Source organism: Carcharodon carcharias, chromosome 12, assembly GCF_017639515.1.
Source record: "Carcharodon carcharias isolate sCarCar2 chromosome 12, sCarCar2.pri, whole genome shotgun sequence".
Taxonomy (NCBI): Eukaryota; Metazoa; Chordata; class Chondrichthyes; order Lamniformes; family Lamnidae; genus Carcharodon; species Carcharodon carcharias.
This window is the reverse complement of record NC_054478.1, coordinates 153,194,455-153,213,127: the sequence shown is the minus strand read 5'-3', so window position 1 is coordinate 153,213,127 and position 18,673 is coordinate 153,194,455. Positions and strand designations below refer to the sequence as shown.

At 48.2% G+C, this 18,673-nt stretch overlaps 1 protein-coding gene and 1 long non-coding RNA gene across 2 annotated transcripts in view; both read left to right on the top strand.

Annotated features, from left to right (window-relative positions):
- Positions 1 to 217: 217 nt before the first annotated feature.
- On the top strand, positions 218 to 3,403 carry LOC121285097. The gene is made up of 3 exons (XR_005944600.1): positions 218 to 236; positions 3,023 to 3,148; positions 3,266 to 3,403. It is a non-coding gene; the product is annotated as an uncharacterized LOC121285097 (long non-coding RNA).
- An 821-nt stretch (positions 3,404 to 4,224) lies between these two features.
- The window catches only part of LOC121284746 (cell wall protein DAN4-like), a 34,220-nt gene continuing 19,771 nt past the window's right edge, over positions 4,225 to 18,673 (top strand). Inside the window, exon 1 of the mRNA XM_041200298.1 lies at positions 4,225 to 4,254. Within this exon, the coding sequence (XP_041056232.1) occupies positions 4,225 to 4,254 (30 nt within the window). The remainder of the gene's footprint in view (positions 4,255 to 18,673) is intronic.

Genomic DNA, 18,673 nt, shown 5'->3' with positions numbered 1-18,673 from the left:
TGCGAATAGAGCGAGTGAATGAGACTGACTGGATTGCTGTGCAGAGAGCTGGAGTGAACGTAATGGGCTGAATACTCTACCTTTCTGCTGTCATGTCTCCATAGGCTGAATCTTCCCCTGCCCATACTGAGACAACCCACACCGGGAGGACAGTTGGGAGGTGTGGGGTGCCATTCCCACCACCCTTCATTTTCTCCAGGTTCAGGGAATGTGATAGGTTACAACCCAACACTCAGGTAAGGTGACATGGGCTTCGCTATTTAAATCCCTGGTCCAAACACAAATTTCACTTTCACCATAGAACCATAGAAGAGTTACAGCACAGAAGGAGGCCATTCAGCCCATCTTGTCCACACCAGCCCCAGGACACCCAGCTGCCTTTTCTAATCCCACCTTCCTGCAACCGGCCCATAGCCCTGCAGCTTACAGCAATTTAGGTGCAGATCCAGTTACTTTTTAAAAGAGTTTAGAGCTTCTGCCTCTACTACCAACTTGGGCAGTGAATTCCAGACACCCACTACCCTCTGCGTAAAAAAATTCTTCCTCATGTCCCCCCTACACCTTCTGCCACTTATCTCGAATCTCTGTCCCCTGGTTCCAGAATTCTCTACCAAGGGAAACAATTTTATCCTGTCCACTCTATCTACTCCCCTCATAATTTTCTACACCTCAATCAAGTCACCTCTCAGCCTTCTTTGTTCTAAGAAAAATAACCTCAACCTATCCAATCTCTCCTCGTAGCTACACTTTTCTAACCCTGGCAACATTCTTGTAAACCTCCTCTGCACTCTCTCCAGAGCTATTACATCCTTCCTGTAATGTGGTGACCAGAACTACACACAGTACTCCAGTTGTGGCCTCACCAGTGTTTTAAACAATTCCAACATTATATCCTTACTTTTATATTCTATACCTTTGCCAATGAAGGAGAGCATTCCATATGTCTTCTTTACAACCTTGTCTACTTGAACTGCTGCCTTCAGGGACCTGTGTACTTGTACGCCAAGATCTGTCACTTCATCTCCCCTCTTAGTATATTCCCATTTGTTGTGTAATCCCTGTAACTGTTTGACCTCTCTAAATGTATGACCGAACACTTCTCTATGTTAAAATCCATCTGCCACTTTACCGCCCACTCCACTAACCCATCTATATTGTTTTGGAGATTATGGCTCTCCTCTACACTATCCACTACTCGGCCAATCTTTGTGTCATCTGCATGGACTGCAGCAGTTCAAGAAGGCAGCTCAACACCACCTTCTCAGGGGCAATTCGGGATGGGCGATAAATGCTGGCCCAGCCAGTGATGCCCACATCCCATGAATGAATGAGAAAAAGGTTGCTATTTTCATCATTTTGGATGAATTCCTGAAGTCTGTGGGAACCACTTCAGATAAGCCAGTTCATGAATCTTGGGGGAAGCGTGCAGTGCAGTTGCAAACCTTTTGCAGATAAGTTTAGAAGCTCTTGCCAACTTCAAGTGTGATAATTAGATGTTGTACGATAAGTTATATATGTTATTAATACAGTTATTGATCATAGGTCTCTGGCGTTAAAAGATAAGAGACCATTACATTGACTAGCGCTCTGTAAGGGTTCAGATGCATTAGAGCACTTTATAAAGTGGATAAATCCTTCTGCATTCAACAGTATGGAGAACAAGATATTATTGTATGTAGGAAGCCTTGTGGTTTGACTCTCACATTGATTTAATGTCACGACATCTGTTAAACCTTTGAAGCACTCTTTCATTATCTAGGTACAGAAACAATTGGCCATATAACACTGGGAATTCTTTAAAATGGTTATGAAATAAAAACAAAGAGCATTCAGCCTTCCAAAATCCTGTCTGAAAAAAATTCCCCTCTAACAAGTTCATAAAACTGCCCATCAAACCATCAAACACGGGCAATCATCATACTCCCATTGAAAAAAAATTAAACTATCTAATATATTTTAATCTCGTCCAAATAAACAAACACATATTGAGAGATATTCAAAGAAAAAGCATCCTACAATCTCATAAAGTTGCTAATTAAACAAAGCTAGCAGTCTTCTTCACAACTATGTAAACAACCTCCTGAAGAGTTGAAATGATTCGTGAGTCTTGGAACTCAGCAAGGCATGCCTCAGATGAAGTGACAGAGAGTCATGTATGTAAGTTTGCTGCTGATACCAAGCCAGGTGGAAAGTTAAACTGTAAGGAGGACACAGAGAGCTGCAAAGAGATATAGATGGCTCAGGTGAATGGGAAACAAGATGGCAGATGGAGAATAATGTTGGGAAAAGTGAGGTTATTCACTGTGGTCATAAGAATAAAGAGCAGAACATTTTTTAAAAGGTGAGAAACTTTTAAGAGTTAATGTACGAAGATACTTGGGTTTCCTAGTACAAGGAATGCAGAACCTTAGCGTGCAGGTGCAGCAAGCAATTGGGAAGGCAACTGGCATGTTGGCCTTATTTATTGTTTATTCATTCAAGGGAAGTAGGCTTCGTTGGCTGGACAAGAATTTATTGCCCATTCCTAATTGCCCCTTGAGAAGGTGATGGTGAGATGCCTTCTTGAGTCGCTGCAGTCAATGTGGTGTCTGTACAGTTGCTACAGACTGAAACATCCAGGACTGGAATCGGAGCTGTAAGGTATTGTTGCTACAGACTGAAACATCCAGGATGAGAATTGTAGCTGTAATCTACTGTTGCTACAGACTGAAACATCCAGTTACCACACAGTGACCACTAAGTTTTCCTTTATTCCATTGCAGTTCATCATAAATAATTTACAATGTTACCAAAATAATTTGGAGTCTGGATCATATTGATTATGAAAGGGGAAATTGACTCACATTGTACCTTACAAAACAAATTTCAACACCCAATGATACTTTTGGACACAAAGTTAACAACTGGTAATGAACGGAATGAAGGAAATGAAGGGAGTGAAGTGATTGCAGTGATTGTGGTGATAGTTCCTCATTCTTCTGTAATGTGCACTAATGCTTTGTGTGCTGTGACATATATAAAGCTTGAATTGAAGCAGAGACGTGGCAGACAGAAGAACAGGACCCAAGTGTCCTTCACCCTGTCTATCCAGGCAAAATGAAAATCATTCTCTTCATCTTTGCTGCAGCCCAGCTCCTCTCCTGTTCTGGTAAGTATTGGAATGTGCTAAGGAATGGTTTTGTTGAGCAGTTTGTTGTTCTGATCATTGGGTGTTAACCCAAATGGCCAATTGTCCATAATAACCCTTGAAACTCTTTGCTTTTAGATTCAGGAATTCCATGTGCAAGTTCTCAATTTGCATGGATTGGGATTGTGATCAATGGTACAATTGCGAAAGTGAATGAAGAATTCACGATGAACAACCTCTTGGCTCTTGTGAATTGTGAAGTGACAAAGGGCTCCAAGTCCTGCTTCCCTTTGGTTTTTGGCTAAAAATGCCATCACAGCTCTCCCTATCAGAATTTAAAGGCCTCACTGCTCCTTCCTATCAGGATAAAAAGGCCTCACTGCTCCCCTGAGGATTGAAAGGCCCTCTCTCCCCTATCGGGAAAAAAGGCCTCACTGCTCCACTTCAGGATAAAAAGTGCCTCACTGCTCCCCTATCAGAGTTTGAAGGCCACACTGCTCCCCTATCGAGATATAAAGGCCACACTGCTCCCCTATCAGCTATAAAGGCCACACTGCTCCCCTATCGAATATCCAGCCCCACTGCTCTCCTATCAGGATAAAAAGGCTTCACTGCTCCCCTATCGAGATAAAAAGGCCTCACTGCTCCCCTATTCAGAATAAAAAGTGCCTCAATGCTCCCTATCAGGATGAGGGCCTCCCTGCTCCCCTTGGGATAAAAGGCGTCACTGCTCCCCTATCGGTTGTAAAAAGCCTCACTGCTCCCCTATAGGATAAAAAGCCTCGACTGCTCCCTATCGGGATAAAATGGCCTCACTGCTTCCCTATCAGGATGAAAAGGCCTTACTGCTCCCCTGGTCGGGATCCCAAGGCTCACTGCACTCCGATCAAGATCTAAAGGTTTCACTGCTCCCCTATCGAGATGGTGAGGCCTGCACTGCTCCCCTATCTCTGTACAAAGGCTGCACTGCTCCCTAAGGGTAAAAAGGCCTCATGCTCCCCTAACAGGTACAAATGGCTTCACTGCTGCCCTATTGGGGAGTGAAAAGGCCTCACTGGCTGCCCTATCCCATAAAACTCCTCACTGCTCCCCTGATCATGGATAAACAGGTTTTGGGGAGTCAGGAGGTGAGTTACTCATCGCAGGATTCCCAGCCTTTGACCTGCTCTTGTAGCCACAGTATTTATATGGCGTGTCCAGTTCAGTTTCTGATCAGCTCCCAGGATGTTGATAGTCGGGGATTTCAGCGATGGTAATGCTATTGAACAAAAAGGCCTGACTGCTCCCCTGATCTTGTGATAGAAAAAGGCCTCACTGTCCCCTATCAGGATAAAATTGCCTTTACTGCTCCCCTATCAGGATGAAGGCCTCACTGATCCCCTATCAGGATTAAAGGCCTTTCTGTTCCCTATCGAGATAAAAAGGCCTCACTGTTTCCCTATCAGGATTTTAAAAGGACTCATGCTCCCTATCGGGGTGATAAAAGGCCTGCACTGCTCCCTTCAGACTGAAAAGGCCTGAATGCTACACTATCGGGATTTAAATGTAGAAAAATGCCTCACTGCTCTCCCTATCGGGATAAAAAGGCCTAAATGCTCCCCATTCAGGATTTTATAAAAGTGCCAGACTGTCCCCTATCGGGATAAAAAGGCCTCACTGCTCCCCTATTGAGATAAAAAGAACTCACTGCTCCCCTATCAGGATAAAAAGGCCTCACTGCTCCCCTATCAGGATATAAAAATGGCCTCATGATCTCCCCTATCAGGATTAAAAGGCCTCACTGCTCCCCTATCGAGATAAATAGGCCTCACTGCTCCCCTATCGGTAAAAAGGCCTCACTGCTCCCCTATCAGGATAAAAAGGCCTCACTGCTCCCCTATCAGGATAAAAAGGCCTCACTGTCCCCTATCAGGATAAAAAGGCCTCACTGCTCCCCTATCAGGATAAAAAGGCTCACTGCTCCCCTATCAGGATAAAAAGGCCTCACTGCTCCCCTATCAGGATAAATAAAGGCCTCACTGCTCCCCTATGGGATAAAAAGGCCTCACTGCTCCCTATCAGGATAAAAAGGCCTCACTGCTCCCCTATCAGGATAAAAAGGCCTCACTGCTCCCCTATCGGGATAAAAAGGCCTCACTGCTCCCTATCAGGATAAAAAGGCCTCACTGCTACCCTATCAGGATAAAAAGGCCTCACTGCTCCCCTATCGAGATAAAAAGGCCTCACTGCTACCCTATCGGGATAAAAAGGCCTCACTGCTCCCCTATCGGGATAAAAAGGCCTCACTGCTCCCCTATCAGGATAAAAAGGCCTCACTGCTCCCCTATCAGGATAAAAAGGCCTCACTGCTCCCCTATCGAGATAAAAAGGCCTCACTGCTCCCCTATCAGGATAAAAAGGCCTCACTGCTCCCCTATCAGGATAAAAAGGCCTCACTGCTCCCCTATCAGGATAAAAAGGCCTCACTGCTCCCCTATCAGGATAAAAAGGCCTCACTGCTCCCCTATCGGGATAAAAAGGCCTCACTGCTCCCCTATCAGGATAAAGAGGCCTCACGACGCTCCTATCGAGATAAAAAGGCCTCACTGCTCCCCTATCAGGATAAAAAGGCCTCACTGCTCCCCTATCAGGATAAAAAGGCCTCACTGCTCCCCTATCGAGATAAAAAGGCCTCACTGCTCCCCTATCAGGATAAAAAGGCCTCACTGCTCCCCTATCAGGATAAAAAGGCCTCACTGCTCCCTTATCGGGATAAAAAGGCCTCACTGCTCCCCTATCAGGATAAAAAGGCCTCACTGCTCCCCTATCAGGATAAAAAGGCCTCACTGCTCCCCTATCAGGATAAAAAGGCCTCACTGCTCCCCTATCGGGATAAAAAGGCCTCACTGCTCCCCTATCGAGATAAAAAGGCCTCACTGCTCCCCTATCGAGACAAAAAGGCCTCACTGCTCCCCTATCAGGATAAAAAGGCCTCACTGCTCCCCTATCAGGATAAAAAGGCCTCACTGCTCCCCTATCAGGATAAAAAGGCCTCACTGCTCCCCTATCAGGATAAAAAGGCCTCACTGCTCCCCTATCGGGATAAAAAGGCCTCACTGCTCCCCTATCAGGATAAAAAGGCCTCACTGCTCCCCTATCAGGATAAAAAGGCCTCACTGCTCCCCTATCAGGATAAAAAGGCCTCACTGCTCCCTTATCATGATAAAAAGGCCTCACTGCTCCCCTATCAGGATAAAAAGGCCTCACTGCTCCCCTATCGGGATAAAAAGGCCTCACTGCTCCCCTATCAGGATAAAAAGGCCTCACTGCTCCCCTATCAGGATAAAAAGGCCTCACTGCTCCCCTATCAGGATAAAAAGGCCTCACTGCTCCCCTATCAGAATAAAAAGGCCTCACTGCTCTCCCGATCAAGATAAAGGGGCCTCAACTGGCTCCCCTATCGAGATAAAAAGGCCTCACTGCTCCCCTATCGAGATAAAAAGGCCTCACTGCTCCCCTATCGGGATAAAAAGGCCTCACTGCTCCCCTATCGGGATAAAAAGGCCTCACTGCTCCCCTATCGGGATAAAAAGGCCTCACTGCTCCCCTATCGGGATAAAAAGGCCTCACTGCTCCCCTATCAGGATAAAAAGGCCTCACTGCTCCCCTATCAGGATAAAAAGGCCTCACTGCTCCCCTATCGAGATAAAAAGGCCTCACTGCTCCCCTATCGGGATAAAAAGGCCTCACTGCTCCCCTATCAGGATAAAAAGGCCTCACTGCTCCCCTATCGAGATAAAAAGGCCTCACTGCTCCCCTATCAGGATAAAAAGGCCTCACTGCTCCCCTATCAGGATAAAAAGGCCTCACTGCTCCCTATCAGGATAAAAAGGCCTCACTGCTCCCCTATCAGATAAAAAGGCCTCACTGCTCCCCTATCAGGATAAAAAGGCCTCACTGCTCCCCTATCAGGATAAAAAGGCCTCACTGCTCCCCTATCAGGATAAAAAGGCCTCACTGCTCCCCTATCAGGATAAAAAGGCCTCACTGCTCCCCTATCAGGATAAAAAGGCCTCACTGCTCCCCTATCTGGATAAAAAGGCCTCACTGCTCCCCTATCAGGATAAAAAGGCCTCACTGCTCCCCTATCGAGATATAAAGGCCACACTGCTCCCCTATCAGGATAAAAAGGCCTCACATGCTCCCTATCGAGATAAAAAGGGCCTCACTGCTCCCCTATCAGGATAAAAAGGGCCTCACTGCTCCCCTATCGAGATAAAAAGGGCCTCACTGCTCCCCTATCAGGGATAAAAAGGCCTCACTGCTCCCCTATCGAGATAAAAAGGCCTCACTGCTCCCCTATCAGGATAAAAAGGCCTCACTGCACTCCGATCAAGATAAAAAGGCCTCACTGCTCCCCTATCAGGATAAAAAGGCCTCACTGCTCCCCTATCAGGATAAAAAGGCCTCACTGCTCCCCTATCAGGATAAAAAGGCCTCACTGCTCCCCTATCAGGATAAAAAGGCCTCACTGCTCCCTATCAGGATAAAAAAGGCCTCACTGCTCCCCTATCAGGATAAAAAGGCCTCACTGCTCCCTATCAGGATAAAAAGGCCTCACTGCTCCCCTATCAGGGATAAAAAGGCCTCACTGCTCCCTATCAGGATAAAAAGGCCTCACTGCTCCCCTATCTGGATAAAAAGGCCTCACTGCTCCCCTATCAGGGATAAAAAGGCCTCACTGCTCCCCTATCAGGATAAAAAGGCCTCACTGCTCCCTATCGAGGATAAAAAGGCCTCACTGCTCCCCTATCAGGATAAAAAGGCCTCACTGCTCCCCTATCAGGATAAAAAGGCCTCACTGCTCCCCTATCAGGATAAAAAGGCCTCACTGCTCCCTATCGAGGATAAAAAGGCCTCACTGCTCCCCTATCAGGATAAAAAGGCCTCACTGCTCCCCTATCAGGATAAAAAGGCCTCACTGCTCCCCTATCGAGATAAAAAGGCCTCACTGCTCCCCTATCAGGATAAAAAGGCCTCACTGCTCCCCTATCAGGATAAAAAGGCCTCACTGCTCCCCTATCAGGATAAAAAGGCCTCACTGCTCCCCTATCAGGATAAAAAGGCCTCACTGCTCCCCAATCAGGATAAAAAGGCCTCACTGCTCCCCTATCAGATAAAAAGGCCTCACTGCTCCCCTATCAGGATAAAAAGGCCTCACTGCTCCCCTAACAGGATAAAAAGGCCTCACTGCTCCCCTATCAGGATAAAAAGGGCCTCACTGCACCCCTATCAGGATAAAAAGGCCTCACTGCTTCCCCTATCAGGATAAAAGGCCTCACTGCTCCCCTATCAGGGATAAAAAGGCCTCACTGCTCCCCTATCAGGATAAAAAGGCCTCACTGCTCCCCTATCAGGGATAAAAAGGCCTCACTGCTCCCCTATCAGGATAAAAAGGGCCTCACTGCTCCCCTATCTGGATAAAAAGGCCTCACTGCTCCCCTATCAGGATAAAAAGGGCCTCACTGCTCCCCTATCGGGATAAAAAGGCCTCAACGTGCTCCCCTATCGGATAAAAAGGCCTCACTGCTCCCCCTATCAGGGATAAAAAGGCCTCACTGCTCCCCTATCAGGATAAAAAGGCCTCACTGCTCCCCTATCGAGATAAAAAGGCCTCACTGCTCCCCTATCGGGATAAAAAGGGCCTCACTGCTCCCCTATCGGGATAAAAAGGCCTCACTGCTCCCCTATCGAGATAAAAAGGCCTCACTGCTCCCTATCAGGGATAAAAAGGCCTCACTGCTCCCCTATCGGATAAAAAAGGCCTCACTGCTCCCCTATCGGGATAAAAAGGCCTCACTGCTCCCCTATCGAGATAAAAAAGGCCTCACTGCTCCCCTATCGAGATAAAAAGGCCTCACTGCTCCCCTATCGGATAAAAAGGCCTCACTGCTCCCCTATCGAGATAAAAAGCCTCACTGCTCCCCTATCAGGGATAAAAAGGCCTCACTGCTCCCCTATCGGATAAAAAGGCCTCACTGCTCCCCTATCAGGATAAAAAGGCCTCACTGCTCCCCTATCAGGATAAAAAGGCCTCACTGCTCCCATATCAGAGTAAAAAGGCCATCACTGCGCCCCTATCAGGGATAAAAAGGCCTCACTGCTCCCCTATCAGATAAAAGGCCTCACTGCTCCCCTATCAGATAAAAAGTGCCTCACTGCGCTACCTATCAGGATAAAAAGGCCTCACTGCTCCCTATCGGATAAAAAGGCCTCACTGCTCCCCTATCAGGATAAAAAGGCCTCACTGCTCCCCTATCGAGGATAAAAAGGCCTCACTGCTCCCCTATCAGGTATAAAAAAGGCCTCACTGCTCCACTATCGAGGATAAAAAGGCCTCACTCTGCTCCCCTATCAGGATAAAAAGGGCCTCACTGCTCCCCATCGGGATAAAAAGGGCCTCACTGCTCCCCTATCGAGATAAAAAGGCCTCACTGCTCCCCTATCGGGATAAAAAGGCCTCACTGCTCCGCTATTCGGGATAAAAAGGGCCTCACTGCTCCCCTATCGGATAAAAAGGCCTCACTGCTCCCCTATCAGGATAAAAAGGCCTCACTGCTCCCCTATCAGGATAAAAAGGCCTCACTGCTCCCCTATCGGGATAAAAAGGCCTCACTGCTCCCCTATCAGGATAAAAAGGCCTCACTGCTCCCCTATCGGGATAAAAAGGCCTCACTGCACTCCGATCAAGATAAAAAGGCCTCACTGCTCCCCTATCGAGATAAAAAGGCCTCACTGCTCCCCTATCAGGATAAAAAGGCCTCACTGCTCCCCTATCAGGATAAAAAGGCCTCACTGCTCCCCTATCAGGATAAAAAGGCCTCACTGCTCCCCTATCAGGATAAAAAGGGCCTCACTGCTCCCCTATCAGGATACAAAGGCCTCACTGCTCCCCTATCAGGATAAAAAGGCCTCACTGCTCCCCTATCGGGATAAAAAGGCCTCACTGCTCCCCTATCAGGATAAAAAGGCCTCACTGCTCTCCCTATCGGGATAAAAAGGCCTCACTGCTCCCCTATCAGGATAAAAAAGGCCTCACTGCTCCCTATCAGGATAAAAAGGCCTCACTGCTCCCCTATCAGGATAAAAAGGCCTCACTGCTCCCCTATCGGGATAAAAAGGCCTCACTGCTCCCCTATCAGGGATAAAAAGGCCTCACTGCTCCCCTATCTGGATAAAAAGGCCTCACTGCTCCCCTATCGAGATAAAAAGGCCTCACTGCTCCCCTATCAGGATAAAAAAGGCCTCACTGCTCCCCTATCAGGATAAAAAGGCCTCACTGCTCCCCTATCAGGATAAAAAGGCCTCACTGCTCCCCTATCGGATAAAAAGGCCTCACTGCTCCCCTATCGGATAAAAAGGCCTCACTGCTCCCCTATCAGGGATAAAAAGGCCTCACTGCTCCCTTATCAGGATAAAAAGGCCTCACTGCTCCCCTATCAGGATAAAAAGGCCTCACTGCTCCCCTATCAGGATAAAAAGGCCTCACTGCTCCCCTATCGGGATAAAAGGCCTCAACTGCTCCCCTATCAGGATAAAAAGGCCTCACAGCTCCCCTATCGGATAAAAAGGCCTCACTGCTCCCCTATCGAGGATAAAAAGGCCTCACTGCCCCCTATCGGGATAAAAAGGCCTCACTGCTCCCCTATCAGGATAAAAAGGCCTCACTGCTTCCCCTATCAGGATAAAAAGGCCTCACTTGCTCCCCTATCGAGATAAAAAGGACTCACTGCTCCCCTATCGGATAAAAACGGCCTCACTGCTCCCCTATCGGGATAAAAAGGCCTCACTTGCTCCCCTATCGGGATAATAAGGCCTCACTGCTTCCCTTATCAGGATAAAAAGGCCTCACAGCTCCCCTATCAGATAAAAAGGCCTCACAGCTCCCTATCAGGATAATAAGGCCTCACAGCTCCCCTATCAGTGATAAAAAGGCCTCACTGCTCCCCTATCGGATAAAAAAGGCCTCACTGCTCCCCTATCGGATAAAGAAGGCCTCACTGCATCCCTATCAGGAGAAAAAGGTCCTCACTGCTCCCCTATCGGGATAAAAAGGGCCTCACTGCTCCCCTATCGGGATAAAAAGGCCTCACTGCTCCCCTATCGAGGATAAAAAGGCCTCACTGCTCCCTATCAGGATAAAAAGGCCTCACTGCTCCCCTATCGGGATAAAAAGGCCTCACTGCTCCCCTATCGGATAAAAAGGCCTCACTGCTCCCTATCGAGATAAAAGGCCTCACTGCTCCCCTATCGGATAAAAAGGCCTCACTGCTCCCCTATCAGGATAAAAAGGCCTCACTGCTCCCCTATCAGATAAAAAGGCCTCACTGCTCCCCTATCGGATAAAAAGGCCTCACTGCTCCCCTATCGGATAAAAAGGCCTCACTGCTCCCCTATCAGGATAAAAAGGCCTCACTGCTCCCTATCGGATAAAAAGGCCTCACTGCTCCCCTATCAGGATAAAAAGGCCTCACTGCTCCCCTATCAGGATAAAAAGGCCTCACTGCTCCCCTATCAGGATAAAAAGGCCTCACTGCTCCCCTATCAGGATAAAAAGGCCTCACTGCTCCCCTATCGGGATAAAAAGGCCTCACTGCTCCCCTATCAGGGATAAAAAGGCCTCACTGCTCCCCTATCAGGATAAAAAGGCCTCACTGCTCCCCTATCGGATAAAAAGGCCTCACTGCTCCCCTATCGGATAAAAAGGCCTCACTGCTCCCTATCGGATAAAAAGGCCTCACTGCTCCCCTATCAGGATAAAAAAGTCTCACTGCTCCCCTATCAGGATAAAAAGGCCTCACTGCTCCCCTATCAGGATAAAAAGGCCTCACTGCTCCCCTATCGAGATAAAAAGGCCTCACTGCTCCCTATCGAGATAAAAAGGCCTCACTGCTCCCCTATCAGGATAAAAAGGCCTCACTGCTCCCCTATCGAGATAAAAAGGCCTCACTGCTCCCCTATCAGGATAAAAGGCCTCACTGCTCCCCTATCGAGGATAAAAAGGCCTCATTGCTCCCCTATCAGGATAAAAAGGCCTCACTGCTCCCCTATCAGGATAAAAGGCCTCACTGCTCCCTATCGAGATAAAAAGGCCTCACTGCTCCCCTATCAGGATCAAAAAGGCCTCACTGCTCCCCTATCGAGATAAAAGGCCTCACTGCTCCCCTATCAGGATAAAAAGGCCTCACTGCTCCCCTATCTGGATAAAAAGGCCTCACTGCTCCCCTATCGAGATAAAAAGGCCTCACTGCTCCCCTATCAGGATAAAAAGGCCTCACTGCTCCCCTATCGAGGATAAAAGACCTCACTGCTCCCCTATCAGGATAAAAAGGCCTCACTGCTCCCCTATCGGATAAAAAGGCCTCACTGCTCCCCTATCAAGATAAAAAGGCCTCACTGCTCCCCTATCAGGATAAAAAGGCCTCACTGCTCCCCTATCGGGATAAAAAGGCCTCACTGCTCCCCTATCGAGATAAAAAGGCCTCACTGCTCCCCTATCGAGATAAAAAGGCCTCACTGCTTCCCTATCGAGATAAAAAGGCCTCACTGCTCCCCTATCAGGATAAAAAGGCCTCACTGCTCCCCTATCGAGATAAAAAGAACTCACTGCTCCCCTATCAGGATAAAAAGGCCTCACTGCTCCCCTATCGAGATAAAAAGGCCTCACTGCTCCCCTATCAGGATAAAAAGGCCTCACTGCTCCCCTATCAGGATAAAAAGGCCTCACTGCTCCCCTATCAGGATAAAAAGGCCTCACTGCTCCCCTATCAGGATAAACAGGCCTCACTGCTCCCCTATCAGGATAAACAGGCCTCACTGATCCCCTATCGAGATAAAAAGGCCTCACTGCTCCACTATCAGGATTAGAAAGCCTCACTGCTCTCCTATCGGGTTAAAAAGGCCTCACTGCTCCCCTATCAGGATACAAAGGCTTCACTGCTCCCCTATTAGGATAAACAGGCCTCACTGATCCCCTATCAGGATAAAAAAGCCTCACTGATCCCCTATCGGGATAAAAAGGCCTCACTGCTCCCCTATCAGGACAAAAAGGCCTCACTGCTCCCCTATCGGGATAAAAAGGCCTCACTGCTCCCCTATCGAGATAAAAAGGCCTCACTGCTCCCCTATCAGGATAAAAAGGCCTCACTGCTCCCCTATCAGGATAAAAAGGCCTCACTGCTCCCCTATCGAGATAAAAAGAACTCACTGCTCCCCTATCGGGATAAAAAGGCCTCACTGCTCCCCTATCAGGATAAAAAGGCCTCACTGCTCCCCTATCAGGATAAAAAGGCCTCACTGCTCCCCTATCAGGATAAAAAGGCCTCACTGCTCCCCTATCAGGATAAAAAGGCCTCACTGCTCCCCTATCAGGATAAAAAGGCCTCACTGCTCCCCTATCAGGATAAAAAGGCCTCACTGCTCCCCTATCAGGATAAAAAGGCCTCACTGCTCCCCTATCAGGATAAAAAGGCCTCACTGCTCCCCTATCAGGATAAAAAGGCCTCACTGCTCCCCTATCGGGATAAAAAGGCTTCACTGCTCCCCTATTAGGATAAAAAGGCCTCACTGATCCCCTATCAGGATAAAAAAGCCTCACTGCTTCCCTATCGGGATAAAAATGCCTCACTGCTTCCCTATCAGGATAAAAAGGCCTCACTGCTGCCCTATCAGGATAAACAGGCCTCACTGCTCCCCTATCGAGATAAAAATGCCTCACTGCTCCCCTATCGAGATAAAGAGGCCTCACTGCTCCCCTATCAGGATAAAAAGGCCTCACTGCTCCCCTATCGAGATAAAAAGAACTCACTGCTCCCCTATCGAGATAAAAAGAACTCACTGCTCCCCTATCGAGATACAAAGGCTTCACTGCTCCCCTATTAGGATAAAAAGGCCTCACTGATCCCCTATCAGGATAAAAATGCCTCACTGATCCCCTATCGGGATAAAAAGGCCTCACTGATCCCCTAACAGGATAAAAAGGCCTCACTGCTCCCTTATCGGGATAAAAAGGCCTCACTGCTCCCCTATCAGGATAAAAAAGCCTCACTGATCCCCTATCAGGATAAAAATGCCTCACTGATCCCCTATCGGGATAAAAAGGCCTCACTGCTCCCCTATCAGGATAAAAAGGCCTCACTGCTCCCCTATCGGGATAAAAAGGCCTCACTGCTCCCCTATCAGGATAAAAAGGCCTCACTGCTCCCCTATCGGGATAAAAAGGCTTCACTGCTCCCCTATTAGGATAAAAAGGCCTCACTGCTCCCCTATTAGGATAAAAAGGCCTCACTGCTCCCCTATCAGGATAAAAAGGCCTCACTGATCCCCTATCAGGATACAAAGGCTTCACTGCTCCCCTATTAGGATAAAAAGGCCTCACTGCTCCCCTATTAGGATAAAAAGGCCTCACTGCTCCCCTATCAGGATACAAAGGCTTCACTGCTCCCCTATTAGGATAAAAAGGCCTCACTGCTCCCCTATTAGGATAAAAAGGCCTCACTGCTCCCCTATCAGGATAAAAAGGCCTCACTGCTCCCCTATCGGGATAAAAAGGCTTCACTGCTCCCCTATTAGGATAAAAAGGCCTCACTGCTCCCCTATTAGGATAAAAAGGCCTCACTGCTCCCCTATCAGGATAAAAAGGCCTCACTGATCCCCTATCAGGATACAAAGGCTTCACTGCTCCCCTATTAGGATAAAAAGGCCTCACTGCTCCCCTATTAGGATAAAAAGGCCTCACTGCTCCCCTATCAGGATACAAAGGCTTCACTGCTCCCCTATTAGGATAAAAAGGCCTCACTGCTCCCCTATTAGGATAAAAAGGCCTCACTGCTCCCCTATCAGGATAAAAAGAACTCACTGCTCTCCTATCGAGATAAAAAGAACTCACTGCTCCCCTATCGAGATAAAAAGGCCTCACTGCTCCCCTATCAGGATAAAAAGAACTCACTGCTCTCCTATCGAGATAAAAAGAACTCACTGCTCCCCTATCGAGATAAAAAGAACTCACTGCTCTCCTATCGAGATAAAAAGAACTCACTGCTCCCCTATCAGGATAAAAAGAACTCACTGCTCCCCTATCGAGATAAAAAGGCCTCACTGCTCCCCTATCAGGATAAAAAGAACTCACTGCTCTCCTATCGAGATAAAAAGAACTCACTGCTCTCCTATCGAGATAAAAAGGCTTCACTGCTCCCCTATTAGGATAAAAAGGCCTCACTGCTCCCCTATCAGGATAAAAAAGCCTCACTGATCCCCTATCGGGATAAAAAGGCCTCACTGATCCCCTATCAGGATAAAAAGGCCTCACTGCTCCCCTATCAGGATAAAAAGGCCTCACTGCTCCCCTATCAGGATAAAAAGGCCTCACTGCTCCCTTATCGGGATAAAAAGGCCTCACTGCTCCCTTATCGGGATAAAAAGGCCTCACTGCTCCCTTATCAGGATAAAAAGGCCTCACTGCTCCCCTATCAGGATAAAAAGGCCTCACTGCTCCCCTATCAGGATAAAAAGGCCTCACTGCTCCCCTATCGGGATAAAAAGGCCTCACTGCTCCCCTATCGAGATAAAAAGGCCTCACTGCTCCCCTATCAGGATAAAAAGGCCTCACTGCTCCCCTATCAGGATAAAAAGGCCTCACTGCTCCCCTATCAGGATAAAAAGGCCTCACTGCTCCCCTGTCAGGATACAAAGGCTTCACTGCTCCCCTATTAGGATAAACAGGCCTCACTGATCCCCTATCAGGATAAAAAAGCCTCACTGATCCCCTATCGGGATAAAAAGGCCTCACTGCTCCCCTATCAGGATAAAAAGGCCTCACTGCTCCCCTATCGGGATAAAAAGGCCTCACTGCTCCCCTATCGAGATAAAAAGGCCTCACTGCTCCCCTATCAGGATAAAAAGGCCTCACTGCTCCCCTATCAGGATAAAAAGGCCTCACTGCTCCCCTATCGGGATAAAAAGAACTCACTGCTCCCCTATCGGGATAAAAAGGCCTCACTGCTCCCCTATCGGGATAAAAAGGCTTCACTGCTCCCCTATCGGGATAAAAAGGCCTCACTGCTCCCCTATCAGGATAAAAAGAACTCACTGCTCCCCTATCAGGATAAAAAGGCCTCACTGCTCCCCTATCGGGATAAAAAGGCCTCACTGCTCCCCTATCAGGATAAAAAGGCCTCACTGCTCCCCTATCGGGATAAAATGCTTCACTGCTCCCCTATTAGGATAAAAAGGCCTCACTGATCCCCTATCAGGATAAAAAAGCCTCACTGCTTCCCTATCGGGATAAAAATGCCTCACTGCTCCCCTATCAGGATAAAAAGGCCTCACTGCTCCCCTATCAGGATAAAAAGGCCTCACTGCTCCCCTATCAGGATAAACAGGCCTCACTGCTCCCCTATCGAGATAAAAATGCCTCACTGCTCCCCTATCAGGATAAAAAGGCCTCACTGCTTCCCTATCAGGATAAAAAGGCCTCACTGCTCCCCTATCAGGATAAACAGGCCTCACTGCTCCCCTATCGAGATAAAAAGGCCTCACTGCTCCCCTATCGAGATAAAGAGGCCTCACTGCTCCCCTATCAGGATAAAAAGGCCTCACTGCTTCCCTATCAGGATAAAAAGGCCTCACTGCTCCCCTATCAGGATAAACAGGCCTCACTGCTCCCCTATCGAGATAAAAATGCCTCACTGCTCCCCTATCGAGATAAAGAGGCCTCACTGCTCCCCTATCAGGATAAAAAGGCCTCACTGCTCCCCTATCGAGATAAAAAGAACTCACTGCTCCCCTATCGAGATAAAAAGAACTCACTGCTCCCCTATCGAGATACAAAGGCTTCACTGCTCCCCTATCAGGATAAAAAGGCCTCACTGCTCCCTTATCGGGATAAAAAGGCCTCACTGCTCCCCTATCAGGATAAAAAAGCCTCACTGATCCCCTATCGGGATAAAAAGGCCTCACTGCTCCCCTATCAGGATAAAAAGGCCTCACTGCTCCCCTATCGGGATAAAAAGGCCTCACTGCTCCCCTATCAGGATAAAAAGGCCTCACTGCTCCCCTATCGAGATAAAAAGGCCTCACTGCTCCCCTATCAGGATAAAAAGGCCTCACTGCTCCCCTATCAGGATAAAAAGGCTTCACTGCTCCCCTATCGGGATAAAAAGGCCTCACTGCTCCCCTATCAGGATAAAAAGGCCTCACTGCTCCCCTATCGGGATAAAAAGGCTTCACTGCTCCCCTATTAGGATAAAAAGGCGTCACTGCTCCCCTATCAGGATAAAAAGGCCTCACTGCTCCCCTATCGAGATAAAAAGGCCTCACTGCTCCCCTATCAGGATAAAAAGGCCTCACTGCTCCCCTATCGAGATAAAAAGAACTCACTGCTCCCCTATCAGGATAAAAAGGCCTCACTGCTCCCCTATCGGGATAAAAAGGCCTCACTGCTCCCCTATCAGGATAAACAGGCCTCACTGCTCCCCTATCAGGATAAAAAGGCCTCACTGCTCCCCTATCGAGATAAAGAGGCCTCACGACGCTCCTATCGAGACAAAAAGGCCTCACTGCTCCCCTATCGATATATAAAGGCCTCACTGCTCCCCTATCGAGATAAAAAGGCCTCACTGCTCCCCTATCGGGATAAAAAGGCCTCACTGCTCCCCTATCAGGATAAAAAGGCCTCACTGCTCCCCTATCGAGATAAAGAGGCCTCACTGCTCCCCTATCGAGATAAAAAGGCCTCACTGCTCCCCAATCAGGATAAAAAGGCCTCACTGCTCCCCTATCGAGATAAAAAGGCCTCACTGCTCCCCTATCAGGATAAAAAGGCCTCACTGCTCCCCTATCGAGATAAAAAGGCCTCACTGCTTCCCTATCAAGATAAAGAGGCCTCACTGCTCCCCTATCAGGATAAAAAGGCCTCACAGCTCCCCTATCAGGATAAAAAGGCCTCACTGCTTCCCTATCGAGATAAAGAGGCCTCACTGCTCCCCTATCGAGATAAAAAGGCCTCACTGCTTCCCTATCGAGATAAAAAGGCCTCACTGCTCCCCTATCAGGATAAAAAGGCCTCACTGCTCCCCTATCGACATAAAAAGAACTCACTGCTCCCCTATCAGGATAAAAAGGCCTCACTGCTCCCCTATCGAGATAAAAAGGCCTCACTGCTCCCCTATCAGGATAAAAAGGCCTCACTGCTCCCCTATCAGGATAAAAAGGCCTCACTGCTCCCCTATCAGGATAAACAGGCCTCACTGCTCCCCTATCAGGATAAACAGGCCTCACTGATCCCCTATCAGGATAAAAAGGCCTCACTGCTCCCCTATCAGGATACAAAGGCTTCACTGCTCCCCTATTAGGATAAACAGGCCTCACTGATCCCCTATCAGGATAAAAAGGCCTCACTGCTCCCCTATCAGGATAAAAAAGCCTCACTGATCCCCTATCGGGATAAAAAGGCCTCACTGCTCCCCTATCAGGACAAAAAGGCCTCACTGCTCCCCTATCGGGATAAAA